The 18,970-nt window shown below is 33.7% G+C and overlaps 1 protein-coding gene across 1 annotated transcript; it reads right to left on the bottom strand.

The window, feature by feature from the left end:
- Nucleotides 1-3,335: 3,335 nt before the first annotated feature.
- Nucleotides 3,336-4,608, bottom strand: LOC145038745 (arabinogalactan O-methyltransferase 2-like). The gene has a single exon (XM_078987003.1). The coding sequence runs from the start codon at nucleotides 4,557-4,559 to the stop codon at nucleotides 3,678-3,680; it is 882 nt and encodes a 293-aa protein (XP_078843129.1). The 5' UTR covers nucleotides 4,560-4,608; the 3' UTR covers nucleotides 3,336-3,677.
- Between the last annotated feature and the right edge of the window lie 14,362 nt (nucleotides 4,609-18,970).

Here is an 18,970-nt window from a genome sequence, read left to right on the forward strand (position 1 = left end):
AAAGATGCCAACTTTATGGTCTTAAGGGCTCCATACATCCATTAAGCCCTTCTTTTGGCCTCTTTTGAACTTTTGAGCTTTTTCTAGCCTTGCATGAGAGTAAAGTTGGAAACTTTACGTGACCTTTCAGCCTTTAAGGTCCAGATCTGCATCCATGAGCTTTGTTTTGATGATTTGGTGATTATTGAGTAAGCCCTTAACCTCTTAAGTTTAGGGTTTGGGTTTTTGACCCATTAGAATGGTACTTAAGGGTAAATTTGGAAACTTTACTCTTCTAGACAATATTTCAGATTAAGATCTGAGCAGTGGAGCCTTTAGTTTTGAGATTGGTGACATAATGGGTTAAGAGGTTTTGCTGAATGAGGAACTCGGCGAGTTCATGGGTGAACTCGGCGAGTTGGAATCATTTTTCCTGATTTTGTTGTCTAAAGAGGAAACTCGGTGAGTTTGGGGTGAATTCGATGAGTTGGACCGACTTTTCGCGATTGGTGATTAATGGGGAAACTCGGCGAATTGAGGAACAACTCGGCAAATTAAGTCAACTCTGAGCATTGACTTTGACTTTTGACGTATGCTTTTCATCAAGTTTGTCCCAAGGGGTGTTTAAGGTAACCTGAATTTTATTCGAGGAAATATGTGCTTAGGATAAGTCCCATATGGGATCGGGTCCAGTTTGGAAAATTGGGCCATTAGTGGGCTTTCATGGATTTTTTGGTTTTAAACCTTGTTGGGCCATGGGTAAAATAGTCATTTTACACCAAGTATCGATTATGGATCATGGTTTGGGACCCAATTGCTATGATATTTTGGTATTGTTAGCTCGAGGAGTTTTGTATGGGTCGAAGGCACCAATGCCGACCCATTTGGTTTATGTATAGTAGTAAGACACGGGGGGGGGGGGGGGGGGGGGGGGGGGGGAGTTAGCCATTAGTACTATGTATGAAAGACTAGGAGGCGGCTCCTGACATACTGTATGCAAGACCAGAGTCTGAACTCTAACAATTAATTGGTTAAGTAGTATAGTTTGTATGTTAGTTGTTTTTGTGATACTTGCATGGAAGACCAGGAGACGGCTCTTGGCACTTGTCTGTAAGACCTAAGGTTGTGGCCCCCGGCCTAACAAGAAAGACTACGAGCTGGCTTGTTGCGTAATGACAAGACTATATGCGGTACATAGCACCTTTATTGATTATTATATTTGAATGATATGCATGGCTCGCGATTATGTATGACATGTATGGATCGTTCGATATGTATGGTATGTGGTACTTGGGGAACTCAGTAAACTTTGTCCTTATGGCTTCAGTTTTGTTTCAAGTACTCCAGTTTTCTAATGAAAAAGCTCGAGAAGAACGTAGCGCATACACCCGTGTTTCCGCAATATATGATCTTCAGGATTAGACTATGATATTTGTTTTATTTGAATTGCTTTTCAATATCTTGAACAAAGTTATTAAAGTGATTTAATTATATTGAAAAATGAAATTTTTACCTTGAATTTTTGGATTGTTACAAGTTGATATTAGTTGGTTTGAGGGATTCGAGCATCCTTCTATACACCTTATGACGTTTAATATTTCCTTAAAAGATGCCTACTAGGGCATTCTCAGCTCCATCAACACATTTTCTAGTTGTTGGAGCACATTTTGCAATAAGACAACGCCTTTAGAAGATCCAACGCATTTACCAAGTAATAGGGACACATTTAGAAGGGTGGTGCACATTCAGCTCAGACGGCGCATTCTAGTGAGTGTCGGAGCACATTTGAATGCCATGCTCGCTTTCTTTCCAAGAGCACATTTGGTCACCAAGACGACATTCTCTTACCAAGGGAGCACATTCTATCGTCCAAAAGCACATTTGTTCACCAAGAACACATTTACTCTCCAAGAGCATATTTGCTCACAAAGAGCACTTTTGCTCACCAAAAGCATATTAACTCAAGTGTTCACACCGCAGCAATGTTCTTGGAAGAAGCCAATTCTTCCAAATATAACCTTATGATATATTAACACTTTCTTCTTGGATGACCACTCCTAGGTACGATCAACCAAGAATGTATTAATCATTCTAAATGTACTCATTGGAAGACTCCTTTTGGCATTTCCATTCCACCATAATTTGATGATCACTATCACTTTCAATATATTTAAGGTTGTTGCCTTTGATAATTAATATTTAATCCAAAAAATGTTTGCCTGTCACAATATCCTTATTTATGCTTTGCCTTCTTATAATGCTACTTCTTAATCGGCCGCCGATTATTCATACCACATAGATAAAGTAACTATCTTCATGTAATATTGTCCTCTACTTTTAGGAGTACCTTCTTATTGCAAAAAAGAACCCCCACCCCACCCAGACATCCCAACCATTTTTCCATGTACACAACATGTATTACCAAAAAAAAAATACCTTGCATATAGTTGAAAATAATCGCATGCTATAAAATAAAATATAGATTTAAAAACAATAAGCATACCCACGTAATTTATAAAACTCTGCTTATTTCTTTTTCGTTTCTGCTCTACGATAGAACAACTCATACACGATTATAAGCCTATTCTGAAACATTTATCTAAAATTGGCAGTCATTGACTTCCTATTAACAAACAATAGGGACCTTCCGAGTTAAAAATATAAATTAGGGACCAAATGCGCAAATTACCCTAAACCATAGGGACCATTCGAGTAATTTACCCTAACATATACCAACATTTTGATAAGTGTAATAAAATATTTTATCACCCTTTTCCATGTAAAAAGATATACCGCTATTGGACTATGGGCCCAAACGAGTAGCCCATGTGTAATAACGAATTTTTTCTAGGGTAATTAACTTTTGTCTTTATTTGATTTTTTTTTTTTTTTTTATTCAATATACCATCGAACTTATTGTTTGCGTTCACCATAACCCTTTTGACCGGCTTTTGACCTGTGATAGCCGATCAAAGAGTTATGGTGAACACAAACACAAAGTTCGATGGTATATTAAGTACAAAAAAAGAAAAGAAAAAGAAAAATTTTGCCAATTTTGCCAATTCTTCGACTGAAAATTTAATGTAACGACAATTATATCCTTGATTTAATTTATAGCTATTGAAACAGAGAGAAAGATCCTAGGGAATCTGAGATATGTTACCAAACAAACGACGTCCAATATTCTTCCTCCCCAGCTCCTTGTACGATTGACGTTCACTACAAATATTTACATTAGCAAGCTTTGGAAAATTTTCAGGGATTACCAGAACATCGTGGATGCTTATGTGCCAGTGAAGAAGGATAGAACTGGAGGTAATTTCGCTTTTGCTGTGGAAAAATCAGCTTGCTTCACAAAAACATAGATGACTGAAACTGTTTACGAAATATAATTATTGTTTTCATATGATATACTCTTCAAAACATAGATCTCACCCCATGAAGATTCCCCTATAGTGACTCAGGCATAACTTAATTAATATACACAACAAAGATTAGTCGGTGTTAGGGCCCGAAAACCATTGTTACGGAAGATCCTTTTTCATTAAAAAAAAAAAAAAAGAACACTAAATTCATATGTTTCTTATGCATTTTTCCTACATAACCAACAAGTTAACTCAACCATACTATCCACAAAAACAACAAAAAAAATGGAGTAAATTCTATTAACTTTCACATTCATTTTTGCATGATGGTGATCACGATCTCTTCAAAGTAACCAGTTTCTTTCTTTGACCTATCTTAAAATTCCAAAACTTCCCTTTAGAAGAAACCAAATTCTTTTCACTCAAAAACTCCCATGAAAACCACTTCTCAATCATCCGATCAACATCATGAACAACAACATTCGTCCCATTCCCAGATCTTGCAAGAACACCCGCCATATAAATCGCTCCCATTCTTCCAGGCGACTCAGGTCCATCTCCACCAGGTCCATCCACAACAATAACATCCCACTTAATCTTCAACACTTCTTTCGGGAATCCAGTAACTGCAATCTTACATTTTGAGGTAAGTCTTCTGTAAGAACAACTAGAGTCTCTTCTTGCATGCTTTAACAACTTATACGCTTCTTTAGCGGATGTTTTATACCTGATTCTGAATACCTGTACACCATCGTCATTTCCCTTCATTTTCATTAGCTTTTCTGGTTTGTCCTCTAGAAAAACCGTTGCGCCACCTTTGTTGATAGTTGGTAGCTTTAGGTATTGATCTTCAAGCCCAAAAACAAGAAGATTACAGGGAGATTTTTGAAGGATTATATCTGAGAGAAACCTAAGTTCCTTTTCAGAGAGTGTCTTGTCACTCACGTTACTTCTTGTTGTTGTTATAAGATCATGATCCATAGATGATGAAACAACATTTGGGAAGTATGATGTGGTGATGGTTATTCTGAGTACTCTTATGAGGGAGGCAATCACAAGGATAAAAACAAGAATCAGGATTGATTTTCTCTTTGTAAGGCTCATTTTTAGTAAAGATTTCTTTTGAGGTAATGGAAGATTGAGATATGATTTTGGGGAGAGAATGTGCAACAATGGGGAATTGAGAGGGTAGGAAAGAGGCTCTTGAGGGGGCATTTTTGATAAGATGTGTAGAGATAAGTGGTAGTAGAAAGAACGAAGAGAAGTATTTGAAATATAATATATTGGTGTGTAGAAATAATTTGTTGGATTGAGTGAAAATGAAGGAATTAATGATATTGCTGTCATTTGAAGCATGCCGATTGTTGGGCTAGATTATCACCGATGAGTGTCACCAAACTGCTACAAATTAGATTGTAGCAACCCATCCAAGGGGCGTTTACTTTTTTTTTTTTTTTTTTTCCAAACAAAAGCTCCATATGATTAACATTCACGTTATTGACGAAAGATTGGAAGCAGTCTTTGTTTTTTTTTTTTTTCGGATCTTAAGTCTCGGTCCAATGTACGTCGTCAAATTCAGTATAAGATTGTCTAGGCTTAGAATTTTAGATAGTACTTTTTTTTGTTTTTGTTTTTAGTTTATAAATAAATAACATGTTAAATAATAAATATAGTTAAATAAAAGGAAAATATAGAAAAAGACGATCAATGATATAAATTTTTGGTCTACTAAAACGCTCATGTAATTCTAGGGCATGTTCGGCAAAAATAGTTGCTAGCAGGTAACTTGTAGCAGATAGTGGGTAGCTTCCAGCTAGTAGCGTTTTGTTAAAGGTTACGTGAAATAGCATTTGGATTTGGAGCGTTTTGTTTAAACTTAACATTAGAAGATTGTAGTGTCAAACGAAGTTTTCTGTTCAAAACGGAACGTTTTGTCAAACACTGAAAGTTAGAAGCCATCAAATGTAATAACTTGTGTCAAAATATATATATATATATATATATATATATATATATATATATATATATATATATATATATATATATATATATATATATATATATGATTTGATTATATCAATTTAAAAGAAAGAAGATTAGTTCACAATTAATGGGTTAATTACATACAAATTATGAGGCTTAATGATCAAAACCGTCATTCATCAATATGGCTTTAAATTCGAGCAAACGAGAGGACTCCTTCAGTTTTTGAGTTAGGCATTATATATAGCTCGAAAAATAGAGTGGAAACCCCACTGGAATTGCAAGAAACAACTGTGATTCGAGGGAGAATTCAGAGATTGAAAGTGTGAAGATATTTGTGATTTCTTTCGAAATTAAGGTAAATTCTTCTAATTTTAGTTTAAATTAGTTGAAATATCGCTTTAGATTATATATGGTGTGGTCTAGATCGATCGTATGTCCTTGGTTTGGCTATGAAAATGTTGAATTTGATGGTTATTGAAAAAGTAAAATTTGGCATAAACTGATATAAATAATCTTTGATTATATGATTTTATTTTAGATTAAAATGGATTTGTCTTAGTTAGCAGCGGAGATAACTATTTATGGGTTTCACTCAATAATTTGACGATTATTGGGACAAAATCAAAGCTGTAAAAAAAAGATAAGAATGGCAGAAATAGAAAAAAAAAAAAAAAAAAAAATAGCGGGTTAAGGAGGACAAATCGGGTAAATTACTATGGGTGGGCTTACAAAACGTATCATCTGATTTATAAATAGATATATCACAGTAAATTTTCCTAGTGATCCAGCTGTCAAAAGCACTGCCTATTGTTCCATCCATACGCATTTACATTCACTTTTTTTTTCAAATCCAACAAACAGTTACAGAAAAGGCCCTCATGGTTTAAATCACTTGTCATCCTTTTGAATATATGTTAAATAGTTACAGTTTTGACATCTTGCCATTTACTTTTATTGTTATAAAGAGTTGCATTCTAGCCCTTGAAATTTTGGTAATTAAATATTCTACTCAAATTATTTAATAAATAATTAGTTTATTATTTCCTTTAAAAATTTTACGTTTTAATATATATAAAATTTTTAGCATGATAACTAATATATTAGCTGGCCAAACAAGGCGTACGAATAGTCGAACCCCACACCATGAAATCACAAGATGTTTTTAGGATTATGTCCTCAGAAAATATATTGGTTAAATGTAGGGTGCGTGTAGCGTGACACACTTTGGTTAAGACCTAACGCCAACAAGGTGAGTTTCGTGTGAATTTTGTGGTTGCTTGCATGAAAAGTTGATTCTAAATTATTTGCAATTATATGTTACCGTTGTTATTGCTATGAATATTTGTGTGAAATTTTGTGAATTATTTCATATAAAATGGTGAAAATGGTGGTTGACAGGTGTATTTACACGGTCTTATTATTAGTCGTCGTACAGGGTGTTAGTACGCGGCGGAGAGCTTACGCTCTGTTTATCTAGCCGTAAGCATATTTGTTGTGCCCGGCGGAGGGACTTGTTCCCTGAAAATGACAGTAGTTCCCTAATGTGTCATCAAGGGTGGAAAGAAATGAAAAAGATTTATATTGATAAATTGTTGCATTATTTTTATTTTATTGACGTCAATATGCATGAAAACCACGAACTCACTAGGCCCTATGCTTACCCATTAGAATCTTTAAATGCACGCAACCCGGGAAATAACGTAGCAAGTGGCAGCGGGAATGGAAATGATAAAGTTCAGACTTGAAGAAAACGATAAGTTTTGAAGAAGACGTAGCGCACCAAGTGTTTAATTAAATTTATATTTGCTTCCGTTATTATTATTAATAATTACATTAGTATTTGAATCTTGATTTTTGGAAGCTTTGGAACTATGTTAAGTTATAATTATATTTGAAATTTGGGGCGTTACATCAAACACTATCAAACGCTATGTGACAAACACACCCCTAATACATACAAAAAAAATCTTTCACTTTTCGAAACGACCCTTTTATTTAAACATATGAAAAACATTAAACCACTGCCATCTACCTCCCATCACGAAATCGTAAACATTACGTGAGCCTAAACATACATTTATAAGTAATACATAATATAATCAAATAATAAATAGTAGTGTCTTTTGTATAAAAATCTCATTATTTTAGGAAAAAAATAATAAAGTTCTAATTTTTTTAACAGAAAAATCCTGGTTATTTAATATTTTGTCCAACATAATGAAAAAACTTTTTTTTATTTAAATAGGAAATGATAGAATATTTGATTTTTCCAAAATAATAAAACTTTCCTGTTAAAAAAAAAACAAAAAACATTGAGGATTTTATCAAAAAAAATTAAAATAATAAAATTTTCTGCATAAAACTCTAATTAATAATTGTTTCAAACTAATTCAAGAACGTTTCAAGATATCAGTTATCCAATCGATATAACAAAATATAGACAAATAGTTGATTAACGAAATATTAGTTAGCCAACATACTCTTATGCATATTCATTATATTTATGCTATACCTTATTTGGTAGTAGTAGCTAGCCCATTTAGTTATTTTTATGTGTAGGCCCAAGGTCTTCTAAAGTAAGGTACTAAGGTGTATATAGTCTAATGGAGTTCTCTTAATGGGAAAATACTAATTTTCATGCTATTAAATACCTCAGTCTTCTCCAAAAATATTTTTTTTCTTTCCCTTTCTATCGTCTTCCTCTTTTTCTTCTTTCGTACTCACGGCATTAACCCTAATGGCCGCCAACCAGGCTCCACCTCCCGTCAAGGCTTACGACATCACTAACATCAAAACATATGTTTCTCTACTGCTTGAGCTCAATCACCTCAACTATGACGTGACGCCTGGCATGAATTATTAGACACTCACTTCATCGGGTTGATGTCATTGATTACATAGATAACACTTTCGATCCATTTAAATAGGGTTGTTTATTATTTGGATAAAACTAAATTATCTAATTTAACAATTTGGTTTGGATATTTATAATTTTTTATTGATTTTAACATTAACCGAATTGTTATTTTCTACTAGTTTTGGTTTATAAAATAAAAACCGAATAGTTCAAAGCAAAACAAAAAAAATTGTTATTTATTAGTTATTTATTTATAATATATATCTTTAATCATTTATTAGTTTACAAATTTGTTTTTTTAATATAGAGTCAAAAGGTTTCACCCTATAAAAAACTTTACTACTCACTTTTTTCTCAAAGGCATTGTGGACCTCCTTGAAGGAATTGAACGATCAGTACCCGACAAAAATCTTCGTGTCTACACCGTTAATGGTTTATCAAGTAAGTTCGACAATCAAGCAAGCATCATTCGCCACCGCTCTCTTTTACCAACATTCATTGAAACTTGATCCATGTTCTTTCTCGAAGAGCACCGAATGAATCAAAACCAAGTACCGATTCCATATCATGACACTCATTCTTCTTCGTAGTGGAACTAATGTCTTACGCCGTAGGGGTGGACGAAACTAACACTAGAATGACCATCAGAGAGTAATACCAATAACCGTTACCGTCGGCCGTCATCTTCAGCCACCAGCAATACTAACCAACAACAATGATATGGCTGGATATACATGTCACCGCCACCAAAGGCCTCATATACGTCACCATAGTGGATTGTTGCCTACGCTTCATAGCCATAATGGGCTCTTACTAATTTAATGCAACAACAAATGTCATAGAGCAGGCCTAATTTTAATTTTGTCGGACTCTTAGGTAGCAAACCCTCTTCAGCCCAATCACACAACAGACTAGCCCCCAGCTACACTTCACATCCAATGATCAGCCAAACAACTATGTACAGCCACCATAAACTTGGTTTTTCAATTGTGACATCCCTAAATTCACGGTCATTTTAACATTTTTATTTATGCTTATTTAAAAATCAAAGTATCCATTTTAATGAATGATATTGTGGAATTTATTCCCAGAAAACATGATAAAGATATTATCAAAGCATTTCCGAAGAAATGTATTTTGTTTATATTAATGATCTACATCTCCGTTAATCTTTCAGTGTAATGTAGCTTCATATCGACACCTATGATACAAATAAACTGAGCGAGTCTGGTTGGGAAACCTAGTGAGTACATAGGGATTTCAATCTCACAATGTTATATATATATATATATATATATATATATATATATATATATATATATATATATATATATATATATATATTAGAACTCAAAATATATACAAGTTCAACTCATAATAAGCAATTTTACCCCACCCCGTCGATCCTCACAATGACACGATCCATACTCTCGGATCTAATATTAACAGCTTTACCTAATCCATACTCCTCCCGGATCAGGTATGTCTAATCCATGCTCTCGGGTCAATGACAAAAGACTATGCCCACAACATACTCTCGAACTAGGGACGAATGACTATGTCTACTCCATGCTCTCGGATTAATGACAATTTTTAAAGTTCTACCCTCCTTCTATATCTCACTCATACTTATAAGATGATACCACACAATACTCCTTTTAATTAATTTAGGTTTACTTTGTATCCTAAATCATCATATATTGTCAGATATGCTCTTAACATGTAATTTAGGCAATATCAAATATTTCACACATAAACATATATTTAATACTTTAATTAATATCCACATTAAAATCATGTTCATGAAAGGGACTATGCATTCACTTTTTAAAGTGATGACTCCAAACTCAGACAGTGCTTTGCTTCTAACAATTTTATTTTTCTTCGACGAAACCTAGTATCATTACCTATTTTAGTCTAATATTTATTGCGATTAATTATTAGTCTAGATCTACAAGTGATATTGTTTTATAAGTGTTAACCAATACTTTTTAACTACTATGTACAGACAAGGGCAAGACATGAAACACCGAAGGTCAGGACAATTTTGGCATTTAAGTTGTTCTAAATCCAACAAACATATGCGGCTCTTCATACCTGATTCATCGTACCATGAGCAGCTAAAATGTATTATAAAAACACTTTGTATAATCTATAATAATTAGCATATATATTGTTTATAGGTTCATAATAACGATAATGAACTTAAATATAAGTTATAGTTAAAGTAGGGTAATCATAACTTACTTACAATGAGGTTTTAGCTAGGAGTCGGGCTATGCAGGGGCAGAACTTCATCCCTGAATCTTTCTAAAAAGATTTTTGTAGCGCTTCAGCACTCACCTTACTATATTAAAACTAGAGAAAGAGAAGTCGAATCACAAGGGACCGAAATGCTTGGAGGATAAGTAGAGAAAGATTCTTGAATCAAGATAATGTTGTAAGAAATATGAAAGTCTAGAGTCTTTTATTTATAGTAATTGAATTTTCAAAAACCATATCTATAGTTACTTAATGATATTATAGTTATTTAAACGACTAAATACTCATTTATACTACTATTTTAAATAGATTTAATGATATTTATAATAAACTAATATCGAAAATACTCAACATTAGTTTTATAACGACCGCATCATCGATATATATATATATATATATATATATATATATATATATATATATATATATATGATTCATACTTTATTTAAATATGTAAATATGTTATTAGAAATTATAATTCGTTCATACGAACTCCATATTTGATGTTGTTTTTATCCATACGTAGTTATTGATAAGATCTACAACTCTCGTTTAGAATGCATCGACTAATTTTGAATATATTTTTCGTCTATATTTTTATAAAATTAAATGATTTTGCTAATATCATAACTCTCTTATATGAACTCTGTTTTTTGGGATTTTTTTCTCAGAACTATTATTTTAAAGAGCACTACGATTTTTTTTGTGGCTTTAGCTAAAAGTCAACTATTTTCTTCGCTGTTTTTCATGTCATACATTCATTGGCTGACTTTTATATCATATAAAAATCATATCTAATTCAAAATGAGTCGGATTTCTACGAAATTTATATTTTCGGGATCGGGGAGATGCGTGCTTTCTAAATATTATATATATATATATATATATATATATATATATATATATATATATATATATGTTTTCGTCGCAGTTATTTTTACAATTTACGGACGATTAAGCTGATTTTTCCTATTTTATTATATTATAATAATCATATAATTATTTTTTATTACGCCAAATAGGTTACAATTGTTGACCCTAACTATTACTTTTGTTATGATTATTTATTATAGATAATCTTCTATCAGAAAAATCATTATTAACATTTTATATCTTAATTAACTAGTCTGAATATGCGAATGTTACAGCAATCTAAATCAATCTAAATGACAATTGTCATTTTCCGGAAAATGTTACAGAAAAATCATTATTAACAATCTAAATCAATCTGATCATGTTAACACGGAAAATGACAATTGGATAATGGACATGAGGGCCACCGATCACGTTAACGCGAGCTAAGGTATACTCAAGTCTATTTATAATAACCTTTAGTGTCTTCATTATTTTTTATTGGTAATGAATCTATAATACCTGTTACGACCTCAAGATACACGACTTTCCAATACCCAATCCATATCGCCCTTTACATTTACAAATATCCTCATAACACCCAACATTATCAAAAATCTTATTCAAGTAATTTACTACTCAAAATAATTGCTCTATTAACTTTGATATGTTTGGTTTTACTTTAAGACCACCAGATTCGCCAGCTTCTAATATGTTGTGATAGTTAAGGGCTTGTTTATGCAGTTACCACCGGTTCCACAAGTCAACTTTTCATGTCAACCTTCCCCACCACCTAGCACCAACAACTTGGTAACCCTACGATCAAGTCTTGAAGAATTTATTTTCTAGCAATTCTATTTTTTATAGTACGAGCAAGTCCAATGTGTTACGTCAAACTTGTAAACTTAGCAAACACAATCGGCCCCCCTTTTATCTTTTTGATTCCATTGTATATACACCTTTTGATATTATTCATTTTGACTTATGGACTTCTCGTGTTACTAGTTAAGGTGTCTTGCAATATTATATTTTGTTTCTTTATCATTTTGCACACTATGTATGGGTGTATCTGCTTAAACATAAATAATAATCATTCCAAATTTTTCTTTATTATTATTATTATTTTTTTTAATATTGTCAAAAATCAATTTGGGGAAAACTATAAAAATCCAATGTGCCAACATCTGAGAATATGACAATAAATCGTTGCATGACCATTTTACCTCTCACAACATCACTTTTCATTTCTCATACCCACACACCTCTCAACAAAATGATAGGGCTAGATGAATGTGTTAGATAAAACTTGAGTATTTGGACCATTCTCATGGAGCATTTGGAATCCAATAGAGCATTTGAATGAACATGGAGCACCTGAGAATGGAATGGAGCATCTGAGAAAGGAACAGAGCATGTGTGGAAGCAATGGGAAATCTGAGAAAGGAATTGAGCACCGTAGAAGAGGATCTTCCATCCTAGAAACTTGATGTAACACACTTGAATAGGTTGCACCACTATTATACAAGGTGTGTCATCTTCGTAGTGACCCGGTTATGATGACAAATGCGGAAATGTAAAGATTATGTGAATCAATCAACAATGAAGAACACCATGAGTAAATAATTCATTTCAGCTCTCATTAATCTAGTAAGTTATTACAAAGTGGGTCTTGTAATAATTCTCTCACTAGACTAATCTCACAAATGGTTCTCTCTTAAAATGGGAGCTACTCACTTCCTATTTATAAGAAAGGCTAAACCCAATACACATTCAAAGAGGTTAAGCCACATCCAAGGAGAACTTTGCACCCTAAATTTCTCCCTATCAAAGTTAGGATTGGGTGTCCCGACTTCAATATCCAAACGAGCTTCAAGTGATCAAGACCGACTCCCCCTCGAAGTAATATTGGTCTTCAAATCCGCTTTGAAAAAGAATATCCAGTAATCATTGAATACCCATTTCAACACTCTCTCCCTTTTTATCATCAACAAATGATTATAAAAACCACAAGGGTATGAGAAACAGTGGAGGAATAAACCATACGAAACTCCCCCTCGATGCGTGATAAAAATGAAACCACGAAAATCTTACATGAAAAAAAATCACGAAAAGTCGAGGAAAAAATATTCAAAAGTTATGAAGATTTTGACTTTTGGTGAGAGTTACAAGAAATTCAAAAATTGGGTACAAACTGTCATTTTTGCAAATATTGTAGGGACCTGTTGCAAAAAATCAGCATCAAATACAAAACTTTACCCCAAATATAAAAATTCGTATAAAGTGTTATTTCAATTAAACTTTAGGGATTGAATTTGTAAAATTTTCCCAATTCACAGAAATATTCCCCCACATCGAAACTGGTTATAAACTGTCAAAACTCTTAAACTGAACAGACTCGAATTTTAACATTGAATCTTCTTCTTCAATTTGTTCCATACGCGAACAAACAACAACATCAATCGAATTCTACTCCAATCAGGTTTCCATACTAGTCGAACTCCACCTTGATTTTCGACCAAAACAAAGAAATTTAGCTTTCGACTATCAAAACAAAAAAAACTTTTGACTCGGACACAACAACCAACACTAGATGAAATTTATTTCAACGCTAAGCAAGGTTTGTTCGACTCCAAGTAACACCAATCGAACATGCTTTCAATTTCAATCATGTGATTTCGACCATGAACCCCAAAATACATTCTCCTATCAAACAATTTATGTTTGACTCCATGCTATTCCACCACAGTCGAACTCACATTCTTTGATTTTGACTATTAAACTTTGACTTTCATTCCTAATCTTTCCCAATCCAAATTGATATCCAAATCAAAACTGATTCTAATATACATTCAATTCCCAAGAACTTGATTTTCGATTCGTTTCGAATTCAATAATCCATTTCCAATTTTAACTCTTCAACACAAATATCAATTTGTTCCAGGCGCGAACTGGCATCATTAGTCGAAACCCAACACTTGACTCGAACGATTCCAAGAGATACCATCGAAATTGACTCCAAACGATCACAGGTACCCGTCGAAATCGACTCTAAACTTCTTGAATCAAGTTTCGATTCCATCAGTCGAAAGTTCAATGCTCGACTTTAACCAAAACAACATCAACTTAATCAAATAATAGTAATAATCAATTCATACACTTTCATTTTCGTTTTTAAATTTGATTTCAACCCAATAGCTGATTGTAGACTTTCGATTTCAAGCACTTTCGATCTAGGAATAGACTTTTCTACCTTTGACCATTCACTACTCAGTCATTTGATATTAACAAAATCCTTCCCATTCGATATCCACTAGTGAGTCTCCGTTCAATTGATTTGAATCATTCAATTCAAGTAACTCAACGATTGCAAAATATCAAAGCAACGAACACTGAATAACGAATAAGAATAGTTTCAATTGAAGAATGGTGTGAATAAGATCAAGAACAGTAATGGTTCTAGGAATAGAGATATTAGGCAAACAGAACTAATCTGTGAACAATAATGGATCGATGGGCTCGAATTTGGATAGATTTATGAATAGTAACATTTTGACTTTTGGACTATTTTTTCATCATCATCTTCGTTTTATCATCGATTCTTCAATAAAGCATGTATTGTATTATTAAAATCACATTGCATTAAGTCTTGCAAAGAATCTTGTATATCATGAGAAGACAAAGCACATTGATGACAAGTTAAATTTCATATGTGATATTCTAAAAGAAGAAAAGTGTTTCTATTATGAATATTAATACCAAGGTGAATCCAATAGACATGTTGAAAAAGTCATTTCCCAAAGAGAAGTTCAAGATTTAATTGGACTTGGTTGATGTATGCATAATTTAAGTCCCTTCTGGGATGAATGATTGGATGGGAATGGAAGTTCTTGGTTTAATATGGAGTTCAAAGAATGCTCAATTCAATGTGGATATAGTTCAATCTGACTTAAGTATTTGGAGCATCCTCGTGGAGAATTTGTAATTCAATGGAGCACTTGAATGAACGTGGAGAAGCTGAGAAAGGAATTGAGCATCTGAGAAAGGAATAGAGAATGTTTGAAAGGAATGGAGCATCTAAGATAGGAACAGAGCACCTTAGAAGAGGATGTGTCATAATAAAAGGTAAATGTGCCCTCTTAGAAGCTTGATGCACCACACTTTAAAAGGACATGGTACTATTATACAAGATGCATCATCTTCTAGCATGATGCACCATCTTAGTGCAAAGGTGTGCCATGTATGATGCTTGGTGTACCACACATTTCCTTGATAAGCAATGATATCCCTTGATGCATCATTTATGTTGTAAGGTACTCTAGGATGCTCAAGATTGTCCATGGATGCTCGGAATTTGAAGATACTCAAGGTAAATGCCCACAAATTACATGATATGCCACTTTGGTGGAAAGTATGCCATTGTGATGGAGAATTCTCTATCATGATGTGTCATGATCATTAATGATGAGCTATCTTGGCCCAGGATGCTCCATCATGCGTGCTGTTGATGTTCATGCAATGCATATCACGGATGAGGATTTTAGAAGCAATTTCATGGTGGATTATGATTGGTTGACACCTTTCATGGGACTGTGAATTAATGGGATTAGCCATTAGAGTTTTAGTTATGATCCCTAGTCTATAAATAGGGATATCTAATAGTCATTTTTCGTGTCTTGAATTCTAGTGAGTAAGAAAATATATGTTAATTTTACTTGTAACCTCTTTTTGAGAAATCGTAAATATATAATGATCCCCTCCTACCATTGGATGTAGTTCACCTTGAACGAACCACGGAAATAGTGTATTGTGTGCTTTTGGTTTCGTGTTTTATCCTCTTTATTTTTTAATATAATGATTTGCATCATTAACAACATGGTTTGTATACTATTTCACTCTCACCTACCATCCACCTTTTGGGTAGAGGCACTTCACATGACCTCTCACCTTCTCAACATCCTTCCTTCCTCATCGATAAACAATGACACTCCTCGTTATCGCCTCATTAGACGTCATCCCACCTATGACTACTTTCAGGTCTTCGGGTGTCTATTTTTTCCCGCCTCCACATGTAACTCCTTGATTTCCAAGTATTTACCTTTTAACCCATAATATGAGAATTGTATAATTTTAGCCCTTAATGGACTTTTAGTAAAGTTGGAAGCTAAGCTCGAACGTTGGGCGTAGATGGCCAAGGTGCAAACCCTAATTTTCAGGTTTTGTACCCTATTTACACATCCTTAACTCCCATATCTTCTTCCTTTCATCGGCCTCCAGTCCCATTTCGACCACTTTACAAACCCCAATCCATTTTAGAGCATTTTTTAGCCTTTTAGTGTGTTTTGGTGTCCTTGAAAGAGAAATGAAGAAGAGAATATCATCTTGAAGAAGTGGAACTCTTTGGATCCAGAATCACATCATCATTTGGAGGTAAAAATCGTTAAACTTGGTGAAGCTTTAGGTAGATCTTGTTTAAGACATGAAATGTGTTCTTTTGGTCCCATTAGTTTGGTATTTTGAGTATGAGCTACTCCAATCCATTTAATTTGTCCTTTCAGATATTTTAGGATGTTTAGAAGCATAAAAATGTGGTCTTGGTCGTTATTTCCCTTCCATACATGAGTTATAAGGTCTTAATGGGTGTGTTTGGGCACTTAACAGCCATGCAAGACCATAAAGTTGGAAACTTTATGGTTAAGGATGTTATTTTAAGGTTGGATCTGGATTATGGACAAAAGATTTTAAGGATTAAGCTCTTAATGAAAAGGAAAATACCTAGTCACAAGTGTTGGGCGTTCGAGGTCAACCAGCCTGTTCTCTGCTCATGTTGTGTACGTTTAGCATACAAGCTGAGTATGATGGATGTACTCAATTGACCAAGTTTGATTTTTGACTTTTTGGACTTTAACCAGGATTTGACCAATTTTGAAGAAAGGCTATTTTGGGTATTTTGATATTAATTTAAGTTCGGCCATGATTTGAATAATAGGTGATGGGTAGAGTTGGTATTCGGAGCAGAGATTTATTTAGCTATTTGTTCGGACTAAGATGTCAATTTTCATCACTATACTTGTGGGTCGAAGGTACCAATGTCAGCCCACTAGATTGTATATCCTGGTATAGACGATGTTGATATGTTATAGTGATATGATAGATCGGTATCCTGGTAAATAGGATGTATTATGCGATAGTGGTTTGTAGATATGCATGTTTGTCCGATGACTAGTTATATGCTTATACATTGTTGGATATATGTATTATCTTATATATATATATATACACACACACACACACACACACACACATATATATATATATATATATATATGTCGACATAATATGGTTAGGTTGGGGTTGTTGTCACACACCCGAACCAGAATGCGGAAACGTCTGAGGGCTCTTGTGACTTAAATTGAATACCATCACAATGAATAAACATGAATCACACCATGCATTGAAATATTACAAACGATATTGTTTACATTCTGTACATTGTTTTAGACATTACAATTTCATAACATAACTATCTGACAGATAACCTAAGCAAAACACCATGACATTACTTGTTACTTATCCTTCAGCTTACCTGTTACCTGAGAATACAAGTTATTTTGAAAAATAGTCAACATATGAAATGTTGGTGAGTTCATAAGTAATGTTGTGGTAAAATGATTTGGTGTAGTTCGTAAACCCAGAAAATCCGATATTTTCTGAAAAGAGTATTTGTTTATAAAAAGTGTGAAGATCCGTAAATATGCTTATTGATTTTTAAAACATGTATAATTGTTGAACTTTGTATTCATCACACAAGTGAAAATGTTGAACTTCCCAGGAAAACCCGATGTTTTCCCAATACGTAAAATACATGACTTGTTTATTGTTATACCGATATATCGAATGTTTTTTATTACCCGGTGGCGTTGGATTAATTAGGGTTTGTGAGTTGTTATAATCACGCATTTAGAAAATGACTAGTTTATAACTACAATTTACGAACGATCCTTAAAGGCATCGGCCGTTACTACTCACTTAATCCACCCACCCTGATTACTATTGTTTATCATCCTGAATCTGTTTACTTTGATTTCTCATGAGCCCAACAATCGAGGAGAAAGGAGGGTACGAAGCCCCCTTTATTTCTATGAGTTATTTAAGGCTATCGGGAATGCGAAAGACACTTGGCCCAACTCGCATTTGACTTCTCGACTTTACTAGCAGTACTAATGGGCCACTAGGGCCCAATAGCACATTAGAGCTATTGAAAGTCCTTTTACATGGAATTGGGTCATAGGAGGCCCAATAACACGTAAGCGTATTCCCTTCGGGCCTAAAGATCATGTTATTGGGCTAGCAAGGCCCAATAAGCATAATTTGAAACTTCCAAGCCCAAAGTTTGTAAGTTGACTCATCATAATTATCGCGTGTTTATTGAAATGCTTTGGTTTTATGATTTTGTTTTGTTATTGATTCGAGATCGAATCAATTCGTTTTGTAATGATATTTGTTGTTGAGAATGTATTTGTCTTTCCGTTTCGTCGGTAGTCGTGGATCTTGTATTTTTTATTTATGACTTAATTTGTTTGAAAATTGAGTTTGATCCTTTTCATTACCCTCCTTTTATAAAAATAACACTATTGGTCCTTTTATATAAAAGAGTTTCATTTTTAGTCCT

The sequence above is a fragment of the Lactuca saligna genome, chromosome 4 (genome assembly GCF_052625555.1).
Source record: "Lactuca saligna cultivar CGN05327 chromosome 4, ASM5262555v1, whole genome shotgun sequence".
In the NCBI taxonomy this organism is placed as follows: Eukaryota; Viridiplantae; Streptophyta; class Magnoliopsida; order Asterales; family Asteraceae; genus Lactuca; species Lactuca saligna.

Excerpts from the sequence above, each read along its gene's own strand:
- LOC145038745 (XM_078987003.1), bottom strand. The coding sequence starts at position 4,559 with ATGCCCCCTCAAGAGCCTCTTTCCTACCCTCTCAATTCCCCATTGTTG.